The sequence below is a fragment of the Gigantopelta aegis genome, chromosome 12, assembly GCF_016097555.1.
Source record: "Gigantopelta aegis isolate Gae_Host chromosome 12, Gae_host_genome, whole genome shotgun sequence".
NCBI lineage: Eukaryota > Metazoa > Mollusca > Gastropoda > Neomphalida > Peltospiridae > Gigantopelta > Gigantopelta aegis.
Window position 1 is genome coordinate 52992345 of NC_054710.1, and position 20844 is coordinate 53013188.

Sequence of the window (20844 nt, forward strand, 5' to 3'; positions counted from 1 at the left end):
TCTCTTTCCTCCTCCTCCTCCTCATCATCATTGTGTTTAGTCTGTTTCACTACGGCTATTACTGAACTATACCCAGTCCTCTCTTTCCTCCTCCTCCTCCTCCTCATCATTGTGTTTAGTCTGTTTCACTACGGCTATTACTGGACTATACCCAGTCCTCTCTTTCCTCCTCCTCCTCCTCCTCATCATCATTGTGTTTAGTCTGTTTCACTACGGCTATTACTGAACTATACCCAGTCCTCTCTTTCCTCCTCCTCCTCCTCCTCATCATCATTGTGTTTAGTCTGTTTCACTACGGCTATTACTGAACTATACCCAGTCCTCTCTTTCCTCCTCCTCCTCCTCCTCATCATTGTGTTTAGTCTGTTTCACTACGGCTATTACTGAACTATACCCAGTCCTCTCTTTCCTCCTCCTCCTCATCATCATCATCATTGTGTTTAGCCTGTTTCACTACGGCTATTACGGGACTATACCCAGTCCTCTCTTTCCTCTGTACATGCACCAAGCTCTATGATCATCAACATCATCATCATCATCATCATCATCATCATCATCATTGTGTTTAGCCTGTTTCACTACGGCTATTACCGGACTATACCCAGTCCTCTCTTTCCTCTGGGCGGAATGTAGCCCAACAGTAAAGCGCTCGTATAATCACGCGGGTCTAGGATCGATCTCGTTGATGGCCCATTTTTCGTTCAAGCCAGTGCACTCCGACTGCTATATCAAAGGCCTTGGAATGTGCTATTATGTCCGTGGGATGCTGCATATAAAAAAAATCCCTTGCTTATAATGGGAAAAAACACGTTGTCAAAATGACCAAATGTTTGAGATGCTTTAGCCGATGAGTAATAAATCAATGTGATCTAGTGGTGTCGTTACACAAAACAAACTAAATATGTCAAAATTACCAAATGTTTGGCATCCACTTGCTTATAATTAATAAACCAATGTGATCTAGTGGTGTCGTTACACAAAGCAAACTAAATATGTCAAAATTACTAAATGTTTGGCATCCACTTGCTTATAATTAATAAACCAATGTGCTCTAGTGGTGTCGTTAAACAAAACAAAGTTTCATTGTACAGTGTTTGTTTGAAGGTTGGACGAATCTCGCCAGAGGCAAGCCGAGCACCCAGTCTACTGGCGGTGGCGGTGACGCGGCCAGAGCTGTGGACGGGAATGCAGATACCAGTCTAGCCGGCGGATCGTGTTCGCAAACCATCGTCGACCCATCGGCGCAATGGGAGGTGGACCTAGAACACCACTATACAGTGTACAGGGTGAAAATCACATCTAGTATTGACGGTATGTCGACACCACTATACAGTGTACAGGGTGAAAATCACATCTAGTATTGACGGTACGTCGACACCACCATAGTGTACATGGTGACCATCACATCTAGTATTGACGGTATGTCGACACCACTATACAGTGTACAGGGCGACCATCACATCCAGTATTGACGGTATCTCGACACCACTATACAGTGTACAAGGCGAATATCACATCCAGTATTGACGGTATCTCGACACCACTATACAGTGTACAGGGCGAATATCACATCCAGTATTGACGGTATGTCGACACCACTATACTGTACAGGGTGAAAATCACATCTAGTATTGACGGTATGTCGACACCACTATACTGTACAGGGTGAAAATCACATCTAGTATTGACGGTATGTCGACACCACTATACAGGGTACAGGGTGAAAATCACATCTAGTATTGACGGTATGTCGACACCACTATAGTGTACAGGGCGAAAATCACATCTAGTATTGACGGTATGTCGACGCCACTATACTGTACAGGGTGAAAATCACATCTAGTATTGATGGTATGTCGACGCCACTATAGTGTACAGGGTGAAAATCACATCTAGTATTGACGGTATGTCGACACCACTATAGTGTACAGGGTGAAAATCACATCCAGTATTGATGGTATGTCGACACCACTGTACAGTGTACAGGGCGAAAATCACATCTAGTACTTAACGTAGGCAGACACCACTATACAGTGTACAGGGTGAAAATCACATCTAGTACTTAACGTAGGCAGACACCACTATACAGTGTACAGGGTGAAAATCACATCTAGTATTGACGGTATGTCGACACCACTATACAGGGTGAAAATCACATCCAGTATTGATGGTATGTCGACACCACTGTACAGTACAGGGTGAAAATCACATCTAGTATTGACGGTATGTCGACACCACTATACTGTACAGGGTGAAAATCACATCTAGTATTGACGGTATGTCGACACCACTATACTGTACAGGGTGAAAATCACATCTAGTATTGACGGTATGTCGACACCACTATACAGGGTACAGGGTGAAAATCACATCTAGTATTGACGGTATGTCGACACCACTATAGTGTACAGGGCGAAAATCACATCTAGTATTGACGGTATGTCGACGCCACTATACTGTACAGGGTGAAAATCACATCCAGTATTGATGGTATGTCGACACCACTGTACAGTGTACAGGGCGAAAATCACATCTAGTACTTAACGTAGGCAGACACCACTATACAGTGTACATGGTGAAAATCACATCTAGTGTGCATGGACAAAACATGGTATAATTATTTCGACTTGTTGTGTAGCCACTTTGACAAAGGTAGTTTATTCGGTATTGAAAAATAATATATACTTATTGCTGGCTTACTGGGATGAATATTATTACAGAACATTGTAATTCATGACTGTTTTATCATCCAGCAAAAAACAGGTACATTTGTTTCTCTAGTTATAAGACTCATTTCTGACGTTACGCGTTAAGTATTAGGTAACCACCGGCTCGCCAGAGGGCATATTCACTGGCATGGAACAAAATGGCTGCGCCCGTTATATATAATAACCGTCACATTTAACCGTTTTGTTAATTAATATACCAATATACTTGTTAATATTAAGCTATAATGTACTTATTTATATGGCTGAATATGCCTACCAGTCCAAAAGCCTTGCTTTAGTATCCCTTTAACGTGCTATGCAATACACATTGTTGTCTAAATGAATAGTACGGTGCGACGCATGGGACATCGGGTTTTATTGCTTTTGTAAATGAAGATATGTTTTGACAATTTTGAATTTCAGCTCGTAGGCTGTTCCAAAGTTTTATTGCCGAATGGACAAATGACGACTGTAGATCACATCCGGTGTGTAGCGCACTAGACTGAAGTAAATTAGTAGCAGGGGTTAAAGACATATCATTCCCATTTCTCAGCATGTAAGAGGGCTCTTTGTTCAAATGTTTGTGGGATACGATGTATCATAAAATCAGCAGCTATACCTTTAATTATTTCAAACATTGTGCACAGGTTTTTAAATTTACGCCTGAATGTAAGTATTGTTAAATCATTTTCATAGTACAAAGGCTTTCTACCCTTGGATGTAAGTATTGCTAAATCAGTTTCATAGTACAAAGGCTTTCTACCCTTGGATGTAAGTGTTGCTAACTCAGTTTCATAGTACAAAGGCTGTCTACCCTTGGATGTAAGTATTGCTAAACCAGTTTCATAGTACAAAGGCTTTCTACCCTTGGATGTAAGTATTGCTAAACCAGTTTCATAGTACAAAGGCTGTCTATGCTTGGATGTAAGTGTTGCTAACTCAGTTTCATAGTACAAAGGCTTTCTACCCTTGGATGTAAGTATTGCTAAACCAGTTTCATAGTACAAAGGCTGTCTATGCTTGGATGTAAGTATTGCTAAACCAGTTTCATAGTACAAAGGCTTTCTACCCTTGGATGTAAGTGTTGCTAAATCAGTTTCATAGTACAAAGGCTGTCTATGCTTGGATGTAAGTGTTGCTAAACCAGTTTCATAATACAAAGGCTTTCTACCCTTGGATGTAAGTATTGCTAAATCAGTTTCATAATACAAAGGCTGTCTATGCTTGGATGTAAGTATTGCTAAATCAGTTTCATAGTATAAAGGCTTTCTATGCTTGGATGTAAGTGTTGCTAACTCAGTTTCATAGTACAAAGGCTTTCTACGCTTGGATGTAAGTATTGCTAAATCAGTTTCATAGTACAAAGGCTGTCTACGCTTGGATGTAAGTATTGCTAAATCAGTTTCATAGTATAAAGGCTTTCTACCCTTGGATGTAAGTATTGCTAAACCAGTTTCATAGTACAAAGGCTTTCTACGCTTGGATGTAAGTATTGCTAAACCAGTTTCATAGTACAAAGGCTTTCTACCCTTGGATTTAAGTATTGCTAACTCAGTTTCATAGTACAAAGGCTTTCTACCCTTGGATGTAAGTATTGCTAAACCAGTTTCATAGTATAAAGGCTTTCTACCCTTGGATGTAAGTATTGCTAAATCAGTTTCATAGTACAAAGGCTGTCTACCCTTGGATGTAAGTATTGCTAACTCAGTTTCATAGTATAAAGGCTTTCTACCCTTGGATGTAAGTATTGCTAAATCAGTTTCATAGTACAAAGGCTTTCTACGCTTGGATGTAAGTATTGCTAAATCAGTTTCATAATACAAAGGCTTTCTATGCTTGGATGTAAGTATTGCTAAACCAGTTTCATAGTACAAAGGCTTTCTACCCTTGGATGTAAGTATTGCTAAATCAGTTTCATAGTATAAAGGCTTTCTACCCTTGGATGTAAGTGTTGCTAAATCAGTTTCATAATACAAAGGCTTTCTACGCTTGGATGTAAGTGTTGCTAACTCAGTTTCATAGTACAAAGACTTTCTACCCTTGGATGTAAGTATTGCTAACTCAGTTTCATAGTACAAAGGCTGTCTATGCTTGGATGTAAGTGTTGCTAAATCAGTTTCATAGTACAAAGGCTTTCTACCCTTGGATGTAAGTATTGCTAAACCAGTTTCATAGTACAAAGGCTGTCTATGCTTGGATGTAAGTGTTGCTAACTCAGTTTCATAGTACAAAGACTTTCTACCCTTGGATGTAAGTATTGCTAACTCAGTTTCATAGTACAAAGGCTGTCTATGCTTGGATGTAAGTGTTGCTAAACCAGTTTCATAGTACAAAGGCTTGCTATGCTTGGATGTAAGTATTGCTAAACCAGTTTCATAGTATAAAGGCTTTCTATGCTTGGATGTAAGTATTGCTAAACCAGTTTCATAGTACAAAGGCTGTCTATGCTTGGATGTAAGTGTTGCTAACTCAGTTTCATAGTACAAAGACTTTCTACCCTTGGATGTAAGTATTGCTAACTCAGTTTCATAGTACAAAGGCTGTCTATGCTTGGATGTAAGTGTTGCTAAACCAGTTTCATAGTACAAAGGCTTTCTATGCTTGGATGTAAGTATTGCTAAACCAGTTTCATAGTATAAAGGCTTTCTATGCTTGGATGTAAGTATTGCTAAACCAGTTTCATAGTACAAAGGCTTTCTACCCTTGGATGTAAGTGTTGCTAACTCAGTTTCATAGTATAAAGGCTTTCTACCCTTGGATGTAAGTATTGCTAAATCAGTTTCATAGTATAAAGGCTTTCTATGCTTGGATGTAAGTGTTGCTAACTCAGTTTCATAGTACAAAGGCTTTCTACCCTTGGATGTAAGTGTTGCTAACTCAGTTTCATAGTACAAAGACTTTCTACCCTTGGATGTAAGTATTGCTAAACCAGTTTCATAGTACAAAGGCTTTCTACCCTTGGATGTAAGTATTGCTAAATCAGTTTCATAGTACAAAGGCTGTCTATGCTTGGATGTAAGTATTGCTAAACCAGTTTCATAGTATAAAGGCTTTCTACGCTTGGATGTAAGTATTGCTAAACCAGTTTCATAGTACAAAGGCTTTCTACCCTTGGATGTAAGTATTGCTAAATCAGTTTCATAATACAAAGGCTTTCTACCCTTGGATGTAAGTATTGCTAACTCAGTTTCATAGTACAAAGGCTTTCTACCCTTGGATGTAAGTATTGCTAACTCAGTTTCATAGTACAAAGGCTTTCTACCCTTGGATGTAAGTATTGCTAAATCAGTTTCATAGTACAAAGGCTTTCTACCCTTGGATGTAAGTATTGCTAAACCAGTTTCATAGTACAAAGGCTTTCTATGCTTGGATGTAAGTGTTGCTAACTCAGTTTCATAGTACAAAGACTTTCTACCCTTGGATGTAAGTATTGCTAAATCAGTTTCATAGTACAAAGGCTTTCTACCCTTGGATGTAAGTATTGCTAAATCAGTTTCATAGTACAAAGGCTTTCTATGCTTGGATGTAAGTATTGCTAAACCAGTTTCATAGTACAAAGGCTTTCTACCCTTGGATGTAAGTGTTGCTAACTCAGTTTCATAGTACAAAGGCTTTCTACCCTTGGATGTAAGTGTTGCTAACTCAGTTTCATAGTACAAAGACTTTCTACCCTTGGATGTAAGTATTGCTAAATCAGTTTCATAGTACAAAGGCTGTCTATGCTTGGATGTAAGTATTGCTAAATCAGTTTCATAGTACAAAGGCTTTCTATGCTTGGATGTAAGTATTGCTAAATCAGTTTCATAGTACAAAGGCTTTCTACCCTTGGATGTAAGTATTGCTAAATCAGTTTCATAGTACAAAGGCTTTCTACCCTTGGATGTAAGTATTGCTAAATCAGTTTCATAGTACAAAGGCTTTCTACGCTTGGATGTAAGTATTGCTAAATCAGTTTCATAGTACAAAGGCTTTCTACCCTTGGATGTAAGTATTGCTAAATCAGTTTCATAGTACAAAGGCTTTCTACGCTTGGATGTAAGTATTGCTAAATCAGTTTCATAGTACAAAGGCTTTCTACCCTTGGATGTAAGTGTTGCTAAATCAGTTTCATAGTACAAAGGCTTTCTACGCTTGGATGTAAGTATTGCTAAATCAGTTTCATAGTACAAAGGCTTTCTACGCTTGGATGTAAGTATTGCTAAATCAGTTTCATAGTACAAAGGCTTTCTACCCTTGGATGTAAGTGTTGCTAAATCAGTTTCATAGTACAAAGGCTTTCTACGCTTGGATGTAAGTATTGCTAAATCAGTTTCATAGTACAAAGGCTTTCTACCCTTGGATGTAAGTATTGCTAAATCAGTTTCATAGTACAAAGGCTTTCTACCCTTGGATGTAAGTATTGCTAAATCAGTTTCATAGTACAAAGGCTTTCTACCCTTGGATGTAAGTATTGCTAAATCAGTTTCATAGTACAAAGGCTTTCTACCCTTGGATGTAAGTGTTGCTAAATCAGTTTCATAGTACAAAGGCTTTCTACCCTTGGATGTAAGTATTGCTAAATCAGTTTCATAGTACAAAGGCTTTCTACCCTTGGATGTAAGTATTGCTAAATCAGTTTCATAGTACAAAGACTTTCTACCCTTGGATGTAAGTATTGCTAAATCAGTTTCATAGTACAAAGGCTTTCTACCCTTGGATGTAAGTATTGCTAAATCAGTTTCATAGTACAAAGGCTTTCTACCCTTGGATGTAAGTATTGCTAAATCAGTTTCATAGTACAAAGGCTTTCTACCCTTGGATGTAAGTATTGCTAAATCAGTTTCATAGTACAAAGGCTTTCTACCCTTGGATGTAAGTATTGCTAAATCAGTTTCATAGTACAAAGGCTTTCTACCCTTGGATGTAAGTATTGCTAAATCAGTTTCATAGTACAAAGGCTTTCTACCCTTGGATGTAAGTATTGCTAAATCAGTTTCATAGTACAAAGGCTTTCTACCCTTGGATGTAAGTATTGCTAAATCAGTTTCATAGTACAAAGGCTTTCTACCCTTGGATGTAAGTATTGCTAAACCAGTTTCATAGTACAAAGGCTTTCTACCCTTGGATGTAAGTATTGCTAAATCAGTTTCATAGTACAAAGGCTTTCTACCCTTGGATGTAAGTATTGCTAAATCAGTTTCATAGTACAAAGGCTGTCTATGCTTGGATGTAAGTATTGCTAAACCAGTTTCATAATACAAAGGCTTTCTACCCTTGGATGTAAGTATTGCTAAACCAGTTTCATAATACAAAGGCTTTCTACCCTTGGATGTAAGTATTGCTAAACCAGTTTCATAGTACAAAGGCTTTCTACCCTTGGATTTAAGTGTTGCTAACTCAGTTTCATAGTACAAAGGCTTTCTACCCTTGGATGTAAGTATTGCTAAATCAGTTTCATAGTACAAAGGCTTTCTACCCTTGGATGTAAGTATTGCTAAATCAGTTTCATAGTACAAAGGCTTTCTACCCTTGGATGTAAGTATTGCTAAATCAGTTTCATAGTACAAAGACTTTCTACCCTTGGATGTAAGTATTGCTAAATCAGTTTCATAGTACAAAGACTTTCTACCCTTGGATGTAAGTGTTGCTAAACCAGTTTCATAGTACAAAGGCTTTCTACCCTTGGATGTAAGTGTTGCTAAACCAGTTTCATAGTACAAAGGCTTTCTACCCTTGGATGTAAGTGTTGCTAAATCAGTTTCATAGTACAAAGACTTTCTACCCTTGGATGTAAGTGTTGCTAAATCAGTTTCATAGTACAAAGGCTTTCTACCCTTGGATGTAAGTATTGCTAAATCAGTTTCATAGTACAAAGGCTTTCTACCCTTGGATGTAAGTGTTGCTAACTCAGTTTCATAGTACAAAGGCTTTCTACCCTTGGATGTAAGTGTTGCTAACTCAGTTTCATAGTACAAAGGCTTTCTACCCTTGGATGTAAGTGTTGCTAAATCAGTTTCATAGTACAAAGGCTTTCTACCCTTGGATGTAAGTGTTGCTAAATCAGTTTCATAGTACAAAGGCTTTCTACCCTTGGATGTAAGTGTTGCTAAATCAGTTTCATAGTACAAAGGCTTTCTACCCTTGGATGTAAGTGTTGCTAAATCAGTTTCATAGTACAAAGGCTTTCTACCCTTGGATGTAAGTATTGCTAAATCAGTTTCATAGTACAAAGGCTTTCTACCCTTGGATGTAAGTATTGCTAACTCAGTTTCATAGTACAAAGACTTTCTACCCTTGGATGTAAGTATTGCTAAATCAGTTTCATAGTACAAAGACTTTCTACCCTTGGATGTAAGTGTTGCTAAATCAGTTTCATAGTACAAAGGCTTTCTACCCTTGGATGTAAGTGTTGCTAAATCAGTTTCATAGTACAAAGGCTTTCTACCCTTGGATGTAAGTATTGCTAAACCAGTTTCATAGTACAAAGGCTTTCTACCCTTGGATGTAAGTGTTGCTAAATCAGTTTCATAGTACAAAGGCTTTCTACCCTTGGATGTAAGTATTGCTAAACCAGTTTCATAGTACAAAGGCTTTCTACGCTTGGATGTAAGTGTTGCTAAATCAGTTTCATAGTACAAAGACTTTCTACCCTTGGATGTAAGTATTGCTAAACCAGTTTCATAGTACAAAGACTTTCTACGCTTGGATGTAAGTGTTGCTAAATCAGTTTCATAGTACAAAGGCTTTCTACCCTTGGATGTAAGTATTGCTAAATCAGTTTCATAGTACAAAGGCTTTCTACGCTTGGATGTAAGTATTGCTAAATCAGTTTCATAGTACAAAGGCTTTCTAGATGCAAATTTAGGCAAACCAGTGATTAATCTAGCTGCTTCTAATTGTACTTGTTCAATAGTGACTATCACTCATTGCATACTTCCAATACATATTCTAACACCGGACGCAATATATATCGTCCACTTGGCATGTGTTGAAAATGTTAAACCTAAATGTTTATGACTTTCTCTTGTGTCTACTGTTTCACTACCAAATACAAGGTTAATTTTTGGCTGTATGATTGCTTTTGTAAAAAGCACAACACTGGTTTTATTTGGATTGAACAATGACCACGTGTTTCACATAGCCTATTATTAATTAATGTGCTCATGTGCCTTGTGAAACAAAACTAACTTTACTATTACTACTACTACTACTACTACTACTACTACTACTACAACTACTACTATTACTACTATTACTACTACTACTACTACAACAACAACTACAACAACAACAACAACAACAACAACAACAACAACAACAACAACAACAACAACAACAACAACAACAACAACAACAACAACAACAACAACAACAACAACAACAACAACAACAACAACAACAACAACAACAACAACAACAACAACAACAACAACAACAACAACTACTACTACTACTACTACTACTACTACTACTACTACTACTACTACTACTACTACTACTACTACTACTACTACTACTACTACTACTACTACTACTACTACTACTACTACTACTACTACTACTACTACTACTACTACTACTACAACACCTAGTACTGCAACTACTACTACTACTACTACTACTACTATTACTACTACTACAACTATTACTATTACTACTACTACAACTACTACTACTACTACAACAACTACTACTACTACTACTACTACTACTACAACTACTTCTACTACTACCACTACAACTACTACTATTATTACTACTACTACTACAACTACTAATATTACTACTACTGCTGCTGCTGATGCTACTACTACTACTACTATTACTGCTACTATTATTACTACTACTACGACTACTACTACTACTACTGCTGCTGCTGCTGCTGCTGCTGCTAATGCTAATGCTACTGCTACTTCTACTACTGCTGCTACTGCTACTACTGCTACTGTTACTGCTACTACTACTACTGCTACTACTACTACTGCTGCTGCTGCCGCTGCTGCTGCTACTGCTACTACTGCTGCTACTGCTACTGTTACTGCTGCTACTACTACTACTACTGCTGCTGCTGCTTCTGTTGCTGCTGTTACTACTACTACTGCTACTACAACTACTTCTACTAGTACTACTGCTACTTCTATTGCTACTACTACTACTATTACTGCTACTACTATTACTGCTGCTGCTGCTGCTGCTGCTGCTACCACTACTACTACAACTACTAGTACTACTGCTACTTGTAATGCTACTACTGCTAATACTAATACTGCTACTACTAGTAGTACTACTGCTACTACTACTACTACTGCTGCTGCTGCTACTACTACAACTACTACTAGTACTACTGCTACTTCTAATGCTACCACTCTACTAATACTAATACTGCTACTACTACTAGTACTACTGCTACTACTATTACTACTACTGCTGATGCTGCTATTACTACCACTACTACTACTACTACTACTACTACTACTACCACTACTACTACCACTGCTGCTACTACTACTACTACTATTACTACTACTACTTTTACTACTAATACTATTACTACTACTTTTACTACCACTACTAGTACTACTACTACTTCTACTAGTACTACTTCTACTATTACTACTACTACTACTACCACTACCACTACTACTACCACTGCCACTACCACTGCTACTACTACTACTACTACTATTACTACTACTACTTTTACTACTACTACTATTACTACTACTACTATTACTACCACTACTAGTACTACTACTACTTCTACTAGTACTAGTACTACTTCTACTACTACTACTACTACTACTACTGCTGCTGCTGCCGCTACTACTACTACTACTACTACTACTACTACGACTACTACTGCTGATGCTATTACTATTACTACTTTTACTAATGATGTTGGTAATTTTTGTTGTTTTTTAACCAGGTGTTCCATTGGAAAATGTGAACGTGAGAATACGTTCGAGCGATGGAACTCTGATCACATTCGGCGAGCAGGCGAGTAGCCCACTCCCGCCAGGTGGCGTGCTAGAGTTCTGGAAGCCTGAAGGAGTGAAGGGAAGATACGTGTCCATTGAGCGATCTCCTCCTGTGGTGTCTAAGCTCGTGCTGTGTGAGGTGGAGGTGTACGGTGCACTAGAACGTACGTAGATCACATCCAGTGTACGGTGCACTAGAACGTACGTAGATCACATCCAGTGTACGGTGCACTAGAACGTACGTAGATCACATCCAGTGTACGGCGCACTCACACGGCGGTGCACTAGAACGTACGTAGATCACATCCAGTGTCCGCACTAAGTGTGTGTGGCGCACTAGAACGTACGTAGATCACATCCAGTGTACGGCGCACTAGAACGTACGTAGATCACATCCAGTGTACGGCGCACTAGAACGTACGTAGATCACATCCAGTGTGCGGTGCACTAGAACGTACGTAGATCACATCCAGTGTACGGTGCACTAAGACGTACGTAGATCACATCCGGTGTGTGGCGCACTAGAACGTACGTAGATCACATCCAGTGTACGGCGCACTAGAACGTACGTAGATCACATCCAGTGTGCGGTGCACTAGAACGTACGTAGATCACATCCAGTGTACGGTGCACTAAGACGTACGTAGATCACATCCGGTGTGTGGCGCACTAGAACGTATCAAATCCCATAGACGACACTAGAACGTTCGTAGATCACTCCCGGTGTATAGCGTACTAGAACGTACGTAGATCACATCCTGTGTACGGCGCACTAAAACGTACGTAGATCACATCCGGTGTGTGGCGCACTAGAACGTATGTAGATCACATCCGGGCTAAAACGACAGTTGGCCTACTAACGGCAAAGTCACATGGGTCACGTGACTACCATAACCCACTTTCACGTTGTATATCACCAAATCAAATCCCATAGACGACAATAGTAACGTATGTGGCTAAAACGAATAGTTGGTACGTTAACACTGCGCCATGTGTTCTTCGGGCGGTCTCCTTCTCTCATGTGAGAGCACTAACACTTGTTCACATTAAACTACTGGAATATACTGGCCACGTGAAACAACATGTTATCACCAATGGCAGGACTGGTAGTATCAACTGTGGGCTGAAGAGCTGGGAGCACCTCGAACTGTGGCTCACTCAGATACTATTTGGTGTTAGATTACTTTCAGACGGCTACTGATTATTTAATTACTTGATTTAAGGTGAAGTATTCATAATACAATTGTATATACCAGAATGACATTAGTAAATGCAATATGTCGACAATGTTGTTGGTTAATTACTTTTGAGGGTTGGATTAAAATTAGATTTAACTGTGAATACGTTCATGCAACATTTTGTTGGCCACCTGCCATGTGACAGTACCTTTAGGTTACACGCCACTACTACTATTACAATTTCTAACGAAAGCACATTGATTTTATTAATAATCAGCTATTGGATACATGTCAAACATTTGGTATATTGACATGTAATCTTAGAGCGGAAACCCGCTAAAAAGGTGTTATTCGTAGCAAGGGATATTTCATATGCACCATCTGACAGACAGGATAGCACATACCACGGCCTTTGACATATCAGCCGTGGTGTGATGGACCCAACGACTGGAATCGATCTTAGACGGACCGCGCATCAGGCGAGCGTTTTACCGCTGGGTTACATCCCGTCCTAGACATCATACAACTGTGGATACCGAAATATCATTAGTACATGCAATATGATCCCGTCCTAACTCTAAACCTAGACATCATACAGCTGTGGATACCGAAATATCATTAGTACATGCAATATGATTCCGTCCTAGACATCATACAACTGTAGATACCGAAATATCATTAGTACATGCAATATGATCCCGTCCTAACTCTAACCCTAGACATCATACAGCTGTGGATACCGAAATATCATTAGTACATGCAATATGATCCCGTCCTAGACATCATACAACTGTGGATACCGAAATATCATTAGTACATGCAATATGATCCCGTCCTAACTCTAACCCTAGACATCATACAGCTGTGGATACCGAAATATCATTAGTACATGCAATATGATCCCGTCCTAGACATCATACAGCTGTGGATACCGAAATATCATTAGTACATGCAATATAATCCCGTCCTAACTCTAACCCTAGACATCATACAGCTGTGGATACCGAAATATCATTAGTGCATGCAATATGATCCCGTCCTAGACATCATACAACTGTGGATACCGAATTATCATTAGTACATGCAATATGATCCCGTCCTAACTCTAACCCTAGACATCATACAGCTGTGGATACCGAAATATCATTAGTACATGCAATATGATCCCGTCCTAGACATCATACAGCTGTGGATACCGAAATATCATTAGTACATGCAATATGATCCCGTCCTAGACATCATACAGCTGTGGATACCGAAATATCATTAGTACATGCAATATGATCCCGTCCTAGACATCATACAGCTGTGGATACCGAAATATCATTAGTACATGCAATATGATCCCGTCCTAGACATCATACAACTGTGGATACCGAAATATCATTAGTACATGCAATATGATCCCGTCCTAGACATCATACAGCTGTGGATACCGAAATATCATTAGTACATGCAATATGATCCCGTCCTAGACATCATACAGCTGTGGATACCGAAATATCATTAGTACATGCAATATGGTCCCGTCCTAGACATCATACAGCTGTGGATACCGAAATATCGTTAGTACATGCAATATGATCCCGTCCTAGACATCATACAGCTGTGGATACCGAAATATCATTAGTACATGCAATATGATCCCGACCTAGACATCATACAACTGTGGATACCGAAATATCATTAGTACATGCAATATGATCCCGTCCTAGACATCATACAGCTGTGGATACCGAAATATCATTAGTGCATGCAATATGATCCCGTCCTAGACAACATACAGCTGTGGATACCGAAATATCATTAGTACATGCAATATGATCCCGTCCTAGACATCATACAGCTGTGGATACCGAAATATCATTAGTACATGCAATATGATCCCGTCCTAACTCTAACCCTAGACATCATACAACTGTGTATACCGAAATATCATTAGTACATGCAATATGATCCCGTTCTAACCCTAACCCTAGACATCATACAGCTGTGGATACCGAAATATCATTAGTACATGCAATATGATCCCGTCCTAACTCTAACCCTAGACATCATACAACTGTGGATACCGAAATATCATTAGTACATGCAATATGATCCCGTCCTAGACATCATACAGCTGTGGATACCGAAATATCATTAGTACATGCAATATGATCCCGTCCTAACTCTAACCCTAGACATCATACAACTGTGGATACCGAAATATCATTAGTACATGCAATATGATCCCGTCCTAGACATCATACAGCTGTGGATACCGAAATATCATTAGTACATGCAATATGATCCCGTCCTAACTCTAACCCTAGACATCATACAGCTGTGGATACCGAAATATCATTAGTACATGCAATATGATCCCGTCCTAGACATCATACAGCTGTGGATACCGAAATATCATTAGTACATGCAATATGATCCCGTCCTAACTCTAACCCTAGACATCATACAGCTGTGGATACCGAAATATCATTAGTACATGCAATATGATCCCGTCCTAGACATCATACAGCTGTGGATACCGAAATATCATTAGTACATGCAATATGATCCCGTCCTAGACATCATACAGCTGTGGATACCGAAATATCATTAGTACATGCAATATGATCCCGTCCTAATTCTAACCCTAGACATCATACAACTGTGGATACCGAAATATCATTAGTACATGCAATATGATCCCGTCCTAGACATCATACAGCTGTGGATACCGAAATATCATTAGTACATGCAATATGATCCCGTCCTAACTCTAACCCTAGACATCATACAGCTGTGGATACCGAAATATCATTAGTACATGCAATATGATCCCGTCCTAGACATCATACAACTGTGGATACCGAAATATCATTAGTACATGCAATATGATCCCGTCCTAGACATCATACAGCTGTGGATACCGAAATATCATTAGTACATGCAATATGATCCCGTCCTAACTCTAACCCTAGACATCATACAGCTGTGGATACCGAAATATCATTAGTACATGCAATATGATCCCGTCCTAGACATCATACAGCTGTGGATACCGAAATATCATTAGTACATGCAATATGATCCCGTCCTAGACATCATACAGCTGTGGATACCGAAATATCATTAGTACATGCAATATGATCCCGTCCTAACTCTAACCCTAGACATCATACAACTGTGGATACCGAAATATCATTAGTACATGCAATATGATCCCGTCCTAGACATCATACAGCTGTGGATACCGAAATATCATTAGTACATGCAATATGATCCCGTCCTAACTCTAACCCTAGACATCATACAGCTGTGGATACCGAAATATCATTAGTACATGCAATATGATCCCGTCCTAGACATCATACAACTGTGGATACCGAAATATCATTAGTACATGCAATATGATCCCGTCCTAGACATCATACAGCTGTGGATACCGAAATATCATTAGTACATGCAATATGATCCCGTCCTAGACATCATACAACTGTGGATACCGAAATATCATTAGTACATGCAATATGGTCCCGTCCTAGACATCATACAGCTGTGGATACCGAAATATCATTAGTACATGCAATATGGTCCCGTAACCTAGACATCATACAGCTGTGGATACCGAAATATCATTAGTACATGCAATATGATCCCGTCCTAGACATCATACAGCTGTGGATACCGAAATATCATTAGTACATGCAATATGATCCCGTCCTAGACATCATACAGCTGTGGATACCGAAATATCATTAGTACATGCAATATGATCCCGTCCTAGACATCATACAGCTGTGGATACCGAAATATCATTAGTACATGCAATATGATCCCGTCCTAGACATCATACAGCTGTGGATACCGAAATATCATTAGTACATGCAATATGATCCCGTCCTAGACATCATACAGCTGTGGATACCGAAATATCATTAGTACATGCAATATGATCCCGTCCTAGACATCATACAGCTGTGGATACCGAAATATCATTAGTACATGCAATATGATCCCGTCCTAGACATCATACAGCTGTGGATACCGAAATATCATTAGTACATGCAATATGATCACAATGTAGCCGCTTATTTATTTATTTTTTTTATTTTTTTTTTTTTTTTTTTTTTTTTTTTTGGGTGGGGGAGGGAATGCAAATTAAAATTAGATTTAAATGAATATATTTTCATGCAACATTTTGTTGGCCCATGTCAGCTGTCGTGTAGTAATATAGTAGTGGTAGTAGTAGTAGTAGTAGTAGTAGTAGTAGTAGTAGTAGTAGTAGTAGTAGTAGTAGTAGTAGTAGTAGTACCGTCTTTATCCTACTGGTTTTAAAGGCTGAATTCCAGTTTTTATGTTTAGTTTTCTCTCTCTCTCACACACACACACACACATGCACACACACAGGCACACACACACACACACATACACATACACACACAAATACACGCACACGCACAAACAGACAGAGAGAGAGAGAGAGAGAGAGAGAGAGAGAGAGAGAGAGAGAGAGAGAGAGAGAGAGAGAGAGAGAGAGAGAGAGAGAGGGAGGGAGGGAGGGAGGGAGAGTTTGTGTATGCTTTTTGGAGGGTAGCAAAAAAGCGTTCGCTTTGTACGCTTGTGGCGAGTGCGAGTGCGAATAATGTTTACATGCTCATATACCACTAGAGTTTCGAGAATGTCCGTCCCGGGGCCTGTGGCAATGTTAATATGTTTTAATGTTTACATGCTCATGTACCACTAGAGTTTTGAGAATGTCCGTCCCTGGGCCTGTGGCAATGTTAATATGTATTAATGTTTACATGCTCATATACCACTAGAGTTTCGAGAATGTCCGTCCCTGGGCCTGTGGCAATGTTAATAATAATGTTTACATGCTCATATACCACTAGAGTTTCGAGAATGTCCGTCCCTGGGCCTGTGGCAATGTTAATATGTATTAATGTTTACATGCTCATATACCACTAGAGTTTCGAGAATGTCCGTCCCTGGGCCTGTGGCAATGTTAATATGTTTTAATGTTTACATGCTCATGTACCACTAGAGTTTCGAGAATGTCCGTCCCTGGGCCTGTGGCAATGTTAATATGTTTTAATGTTTACATGCTCATGTACCACTAGAGTTTCGAGAATGTCCGTCCCTGGGCCTGTGGCAATGTTAATATGTATTAATGTTTACATGCTCATGTACCACTAGAGTTTCGAGAATGTCCGTCCCTGGGCCTGTGGCAATGTTAATATGTATTAATGTTTACATGCTCATATACCACTAGAGTTTCGAGAATGTCCGTCCCTGGGCCTGTGGCAATGTTAATATGTTTTAATGTTTACATGCTCATGTACCACTAGAGTTTCGAGAATGTCCGTCCCTGGGCCTGTGGCAATGTATTAATCATGTACCACTAGAGTTCGAGAATGTGTACATGCTCAATGTTAATATGTATTAATGTACCACTAGAGTTTCGAGAATGTCCGTCCCTGGGCCTGTGGCAATGTTAATATGTTTTAATGTTTACATGCTCATATACCACTAGAGTTTCGAGAATGTCCGTCCCTGGGCCTGTGGCAATGTTAATATGTATTAATCACTCCTTGGGCCTCCACGAGTCCGAAATATTTGACTAAGTACTCGAGAGTGAAACTTGACCTGGACCCGAGTACCCGACACTTACACTAGATGATGAGACTAAGTACTCGACCTGGACCCGAGTACCCGACACTTACACTAGATGATGAGATTAAGGAATCTTAATTCCAGCTCCAAATCATACCAGTGTATTGCATTCCACACATTCGACTTCCGTTTTCCCGCCATGTCTCATAGCCGTATAATGTAACCGGTGGAAAGCTTATATGGCAAAACGGCGTTGAACAATATAATTCACTGAGATTACGCTTCCTTGCTGACTCGGCCCGTGCCCGAGTACTCGCGTATTCGTGGAAACCTTAATATCTTCATTACTGTAACCCAAAACCCGATTTATTTCACAGAACATTTCAAAATGGACGCCAAGCGAAACGCTACGTCACAATTGTTACGTCACACGTCGCGGAGCGAGATGGAATGTGCGGTGTTCTGCCTGTGGGAGGAGATTTGTCGCTCATTCGTCTGGAACCAGGCAACCAATGAGTGCGCGGTGTTCGCAGACATGCCGGCTGTGACGTCACCACAAGACAGCTCCACGGGATTTGTTTCAGTGTGACAACACCTTTAGATTCTTGGCTTTTCTTTTCTTTTTGTTTCCTGTGTTTTTGCGGGTATGGGTTTGTGGTTTGCTTTTATGTGGTTTTATTTTATGTGTGTGGAGGTTGGTTGTTTTCTTGTTTTCTTTGTTGATTTTGTTTTTAAAGAAAAATGCTAACAATATAATCTCGTCTTTAATTAATTTATTTGAGTACTTCATGGAAACGGCAGAGTTAAGTGTATTTCTTGAAACATAAATCTCGGAATATTACACCAATAGTTGGTCAATTCATTGCTAGAAGGAGTTTACAGCAAGTACAACATGAAAGTAACAAGGCATGCAGCATGGATTCTGAAACCCTTCGACTAATCACATGCAATAATACTAATTTATCCTATATGTACGTCACGTCTCGTTTGCTTAAAGTATGTAGTAGGTCGGCAGACTGACACATATCGACGCAGAGCAAAGACAGATTTTACGGGAACTCATAACACAGGTGTCACGCAAATGTCTGCGACTTTTTACCAATAAAACTTTTTCATTGGTCTGTGTCAGTCGCCAACTTCTAAATATCTTATCTTCAGTCTGACCAGTAGCACACGACCAGTAGCACACGACCAGTAGCACACGACCAAGTTTTATTACATGTGGAAGGAAGGAAGGAAATGTTTTATTTAACGACGCACTCAACACATTTTATTTACGGTTATATGGCGTCGGACATATGGTTAAGGACCACACAGATATTGAGAGAGGAAACCCGCTGTCGCCACTTCATGGGCTACTCTTTTCGATTAGTAGCAAGGGATCTTTTATATGCACCATCCCATAGGCAGGATAGCACATACCACGACCTTTGATGTACCAGTCGTGGTGCACTGGCTGGAGCGAGAAATAGCGCAATGGGCTCACTGACGGAGATCGATCCCAAACCGACCGTGCATCAAGCGAGCGCTGTACCACTGGGATACGCCTCGCCCTACTATATGAGAGCAGATTAATTGGTAGGGTCGGGGTTCACCTGTTTTTCTTCGTTTTCTTTTTCTGTCTTTGGCATGAGCTGGGGGGGGGGGGGTTGGTAGAGCGTTCGGCTGATGTGCAGTCGGTTTAGGATCGATCCCCTGTCGGTGGGGCCCACTGGGCGATTTCTCGTTCCAGCCAGTGCACCGCGACTGGTATATCAAAGGCCCGTGGTACGGCATACCATTTGTGCTATCCGGTCTGTGGGATGGTGAATGTAAAAGAGCCCTAGCTACTAATGGAAAAATGTAGCGGGTTTCTTCTCTAACACTATGTCAGAACGATATCCAATAGCCGATGATTAACAAATCAATGTGATCTAGTGGTGTCGTTAAACTCTCGGCCAATATTTACACTAATGGCGAGATAATTTTTAAAATTAAATACTAAATTTAACATTAAGTGATCTTTACAAATTGACGAATTGTCTACTACTGACAACTGGAAATTAAATACTAAATTTAACATTAAGTGATCTTTACAAATTGACGAATTGTCTACTACTGACAACTGGAAATTAAATACTAAATTTAACATTAAGTGATCTTTACAAATTGACGAATTGCCTACTACTGACAACTGGAAATTAAATACTAAATTTAACATTAAGTGGTCTTTACAAATTGACGAATTGTCTACTACTGACAACTGGAAATTAAGTACTAAATTTAACATTAAGTGATCTTTACAAATTGACAAATTGTCTACTACTGACAACTGGAAATTAAATACTAAATTTAACATTAAGTGGTCTTTATAAATTGACGAATTGTCTACTACTGACAACTGGAAATTAAATACTAAATTTA

The 20844-nt window shown here is 39.4% G+C and overlaps 1 protein-coding gene across 1 annotated transcript; it reads left to right on the forward strand.

Annotated features, from left to right (window-relative positions):
• The first annotated feature begins 818 nt into the window (after positions 1 to 818).
• On the forward strand, positions 819 to 19030 carry LOC121386160 (fucolectin-1-like). Its single transcript, XM_041516959.1, has 4 exons — positions 819 to 828; positions 1105 to 1311; positions 11614 to 11829; positions 18819 to 19030. The coding sequence occupies exons 1-4, from the start codon at positions 819 to 821 to the stop codon at positions 19028 to 19030; spliced, it is 645 nt and encodes a 214-aa protein (XP_041372893.1).
• The last annotated feature ends 1814 nt before the right edge of the window (positions 19031 to 20844 follow it).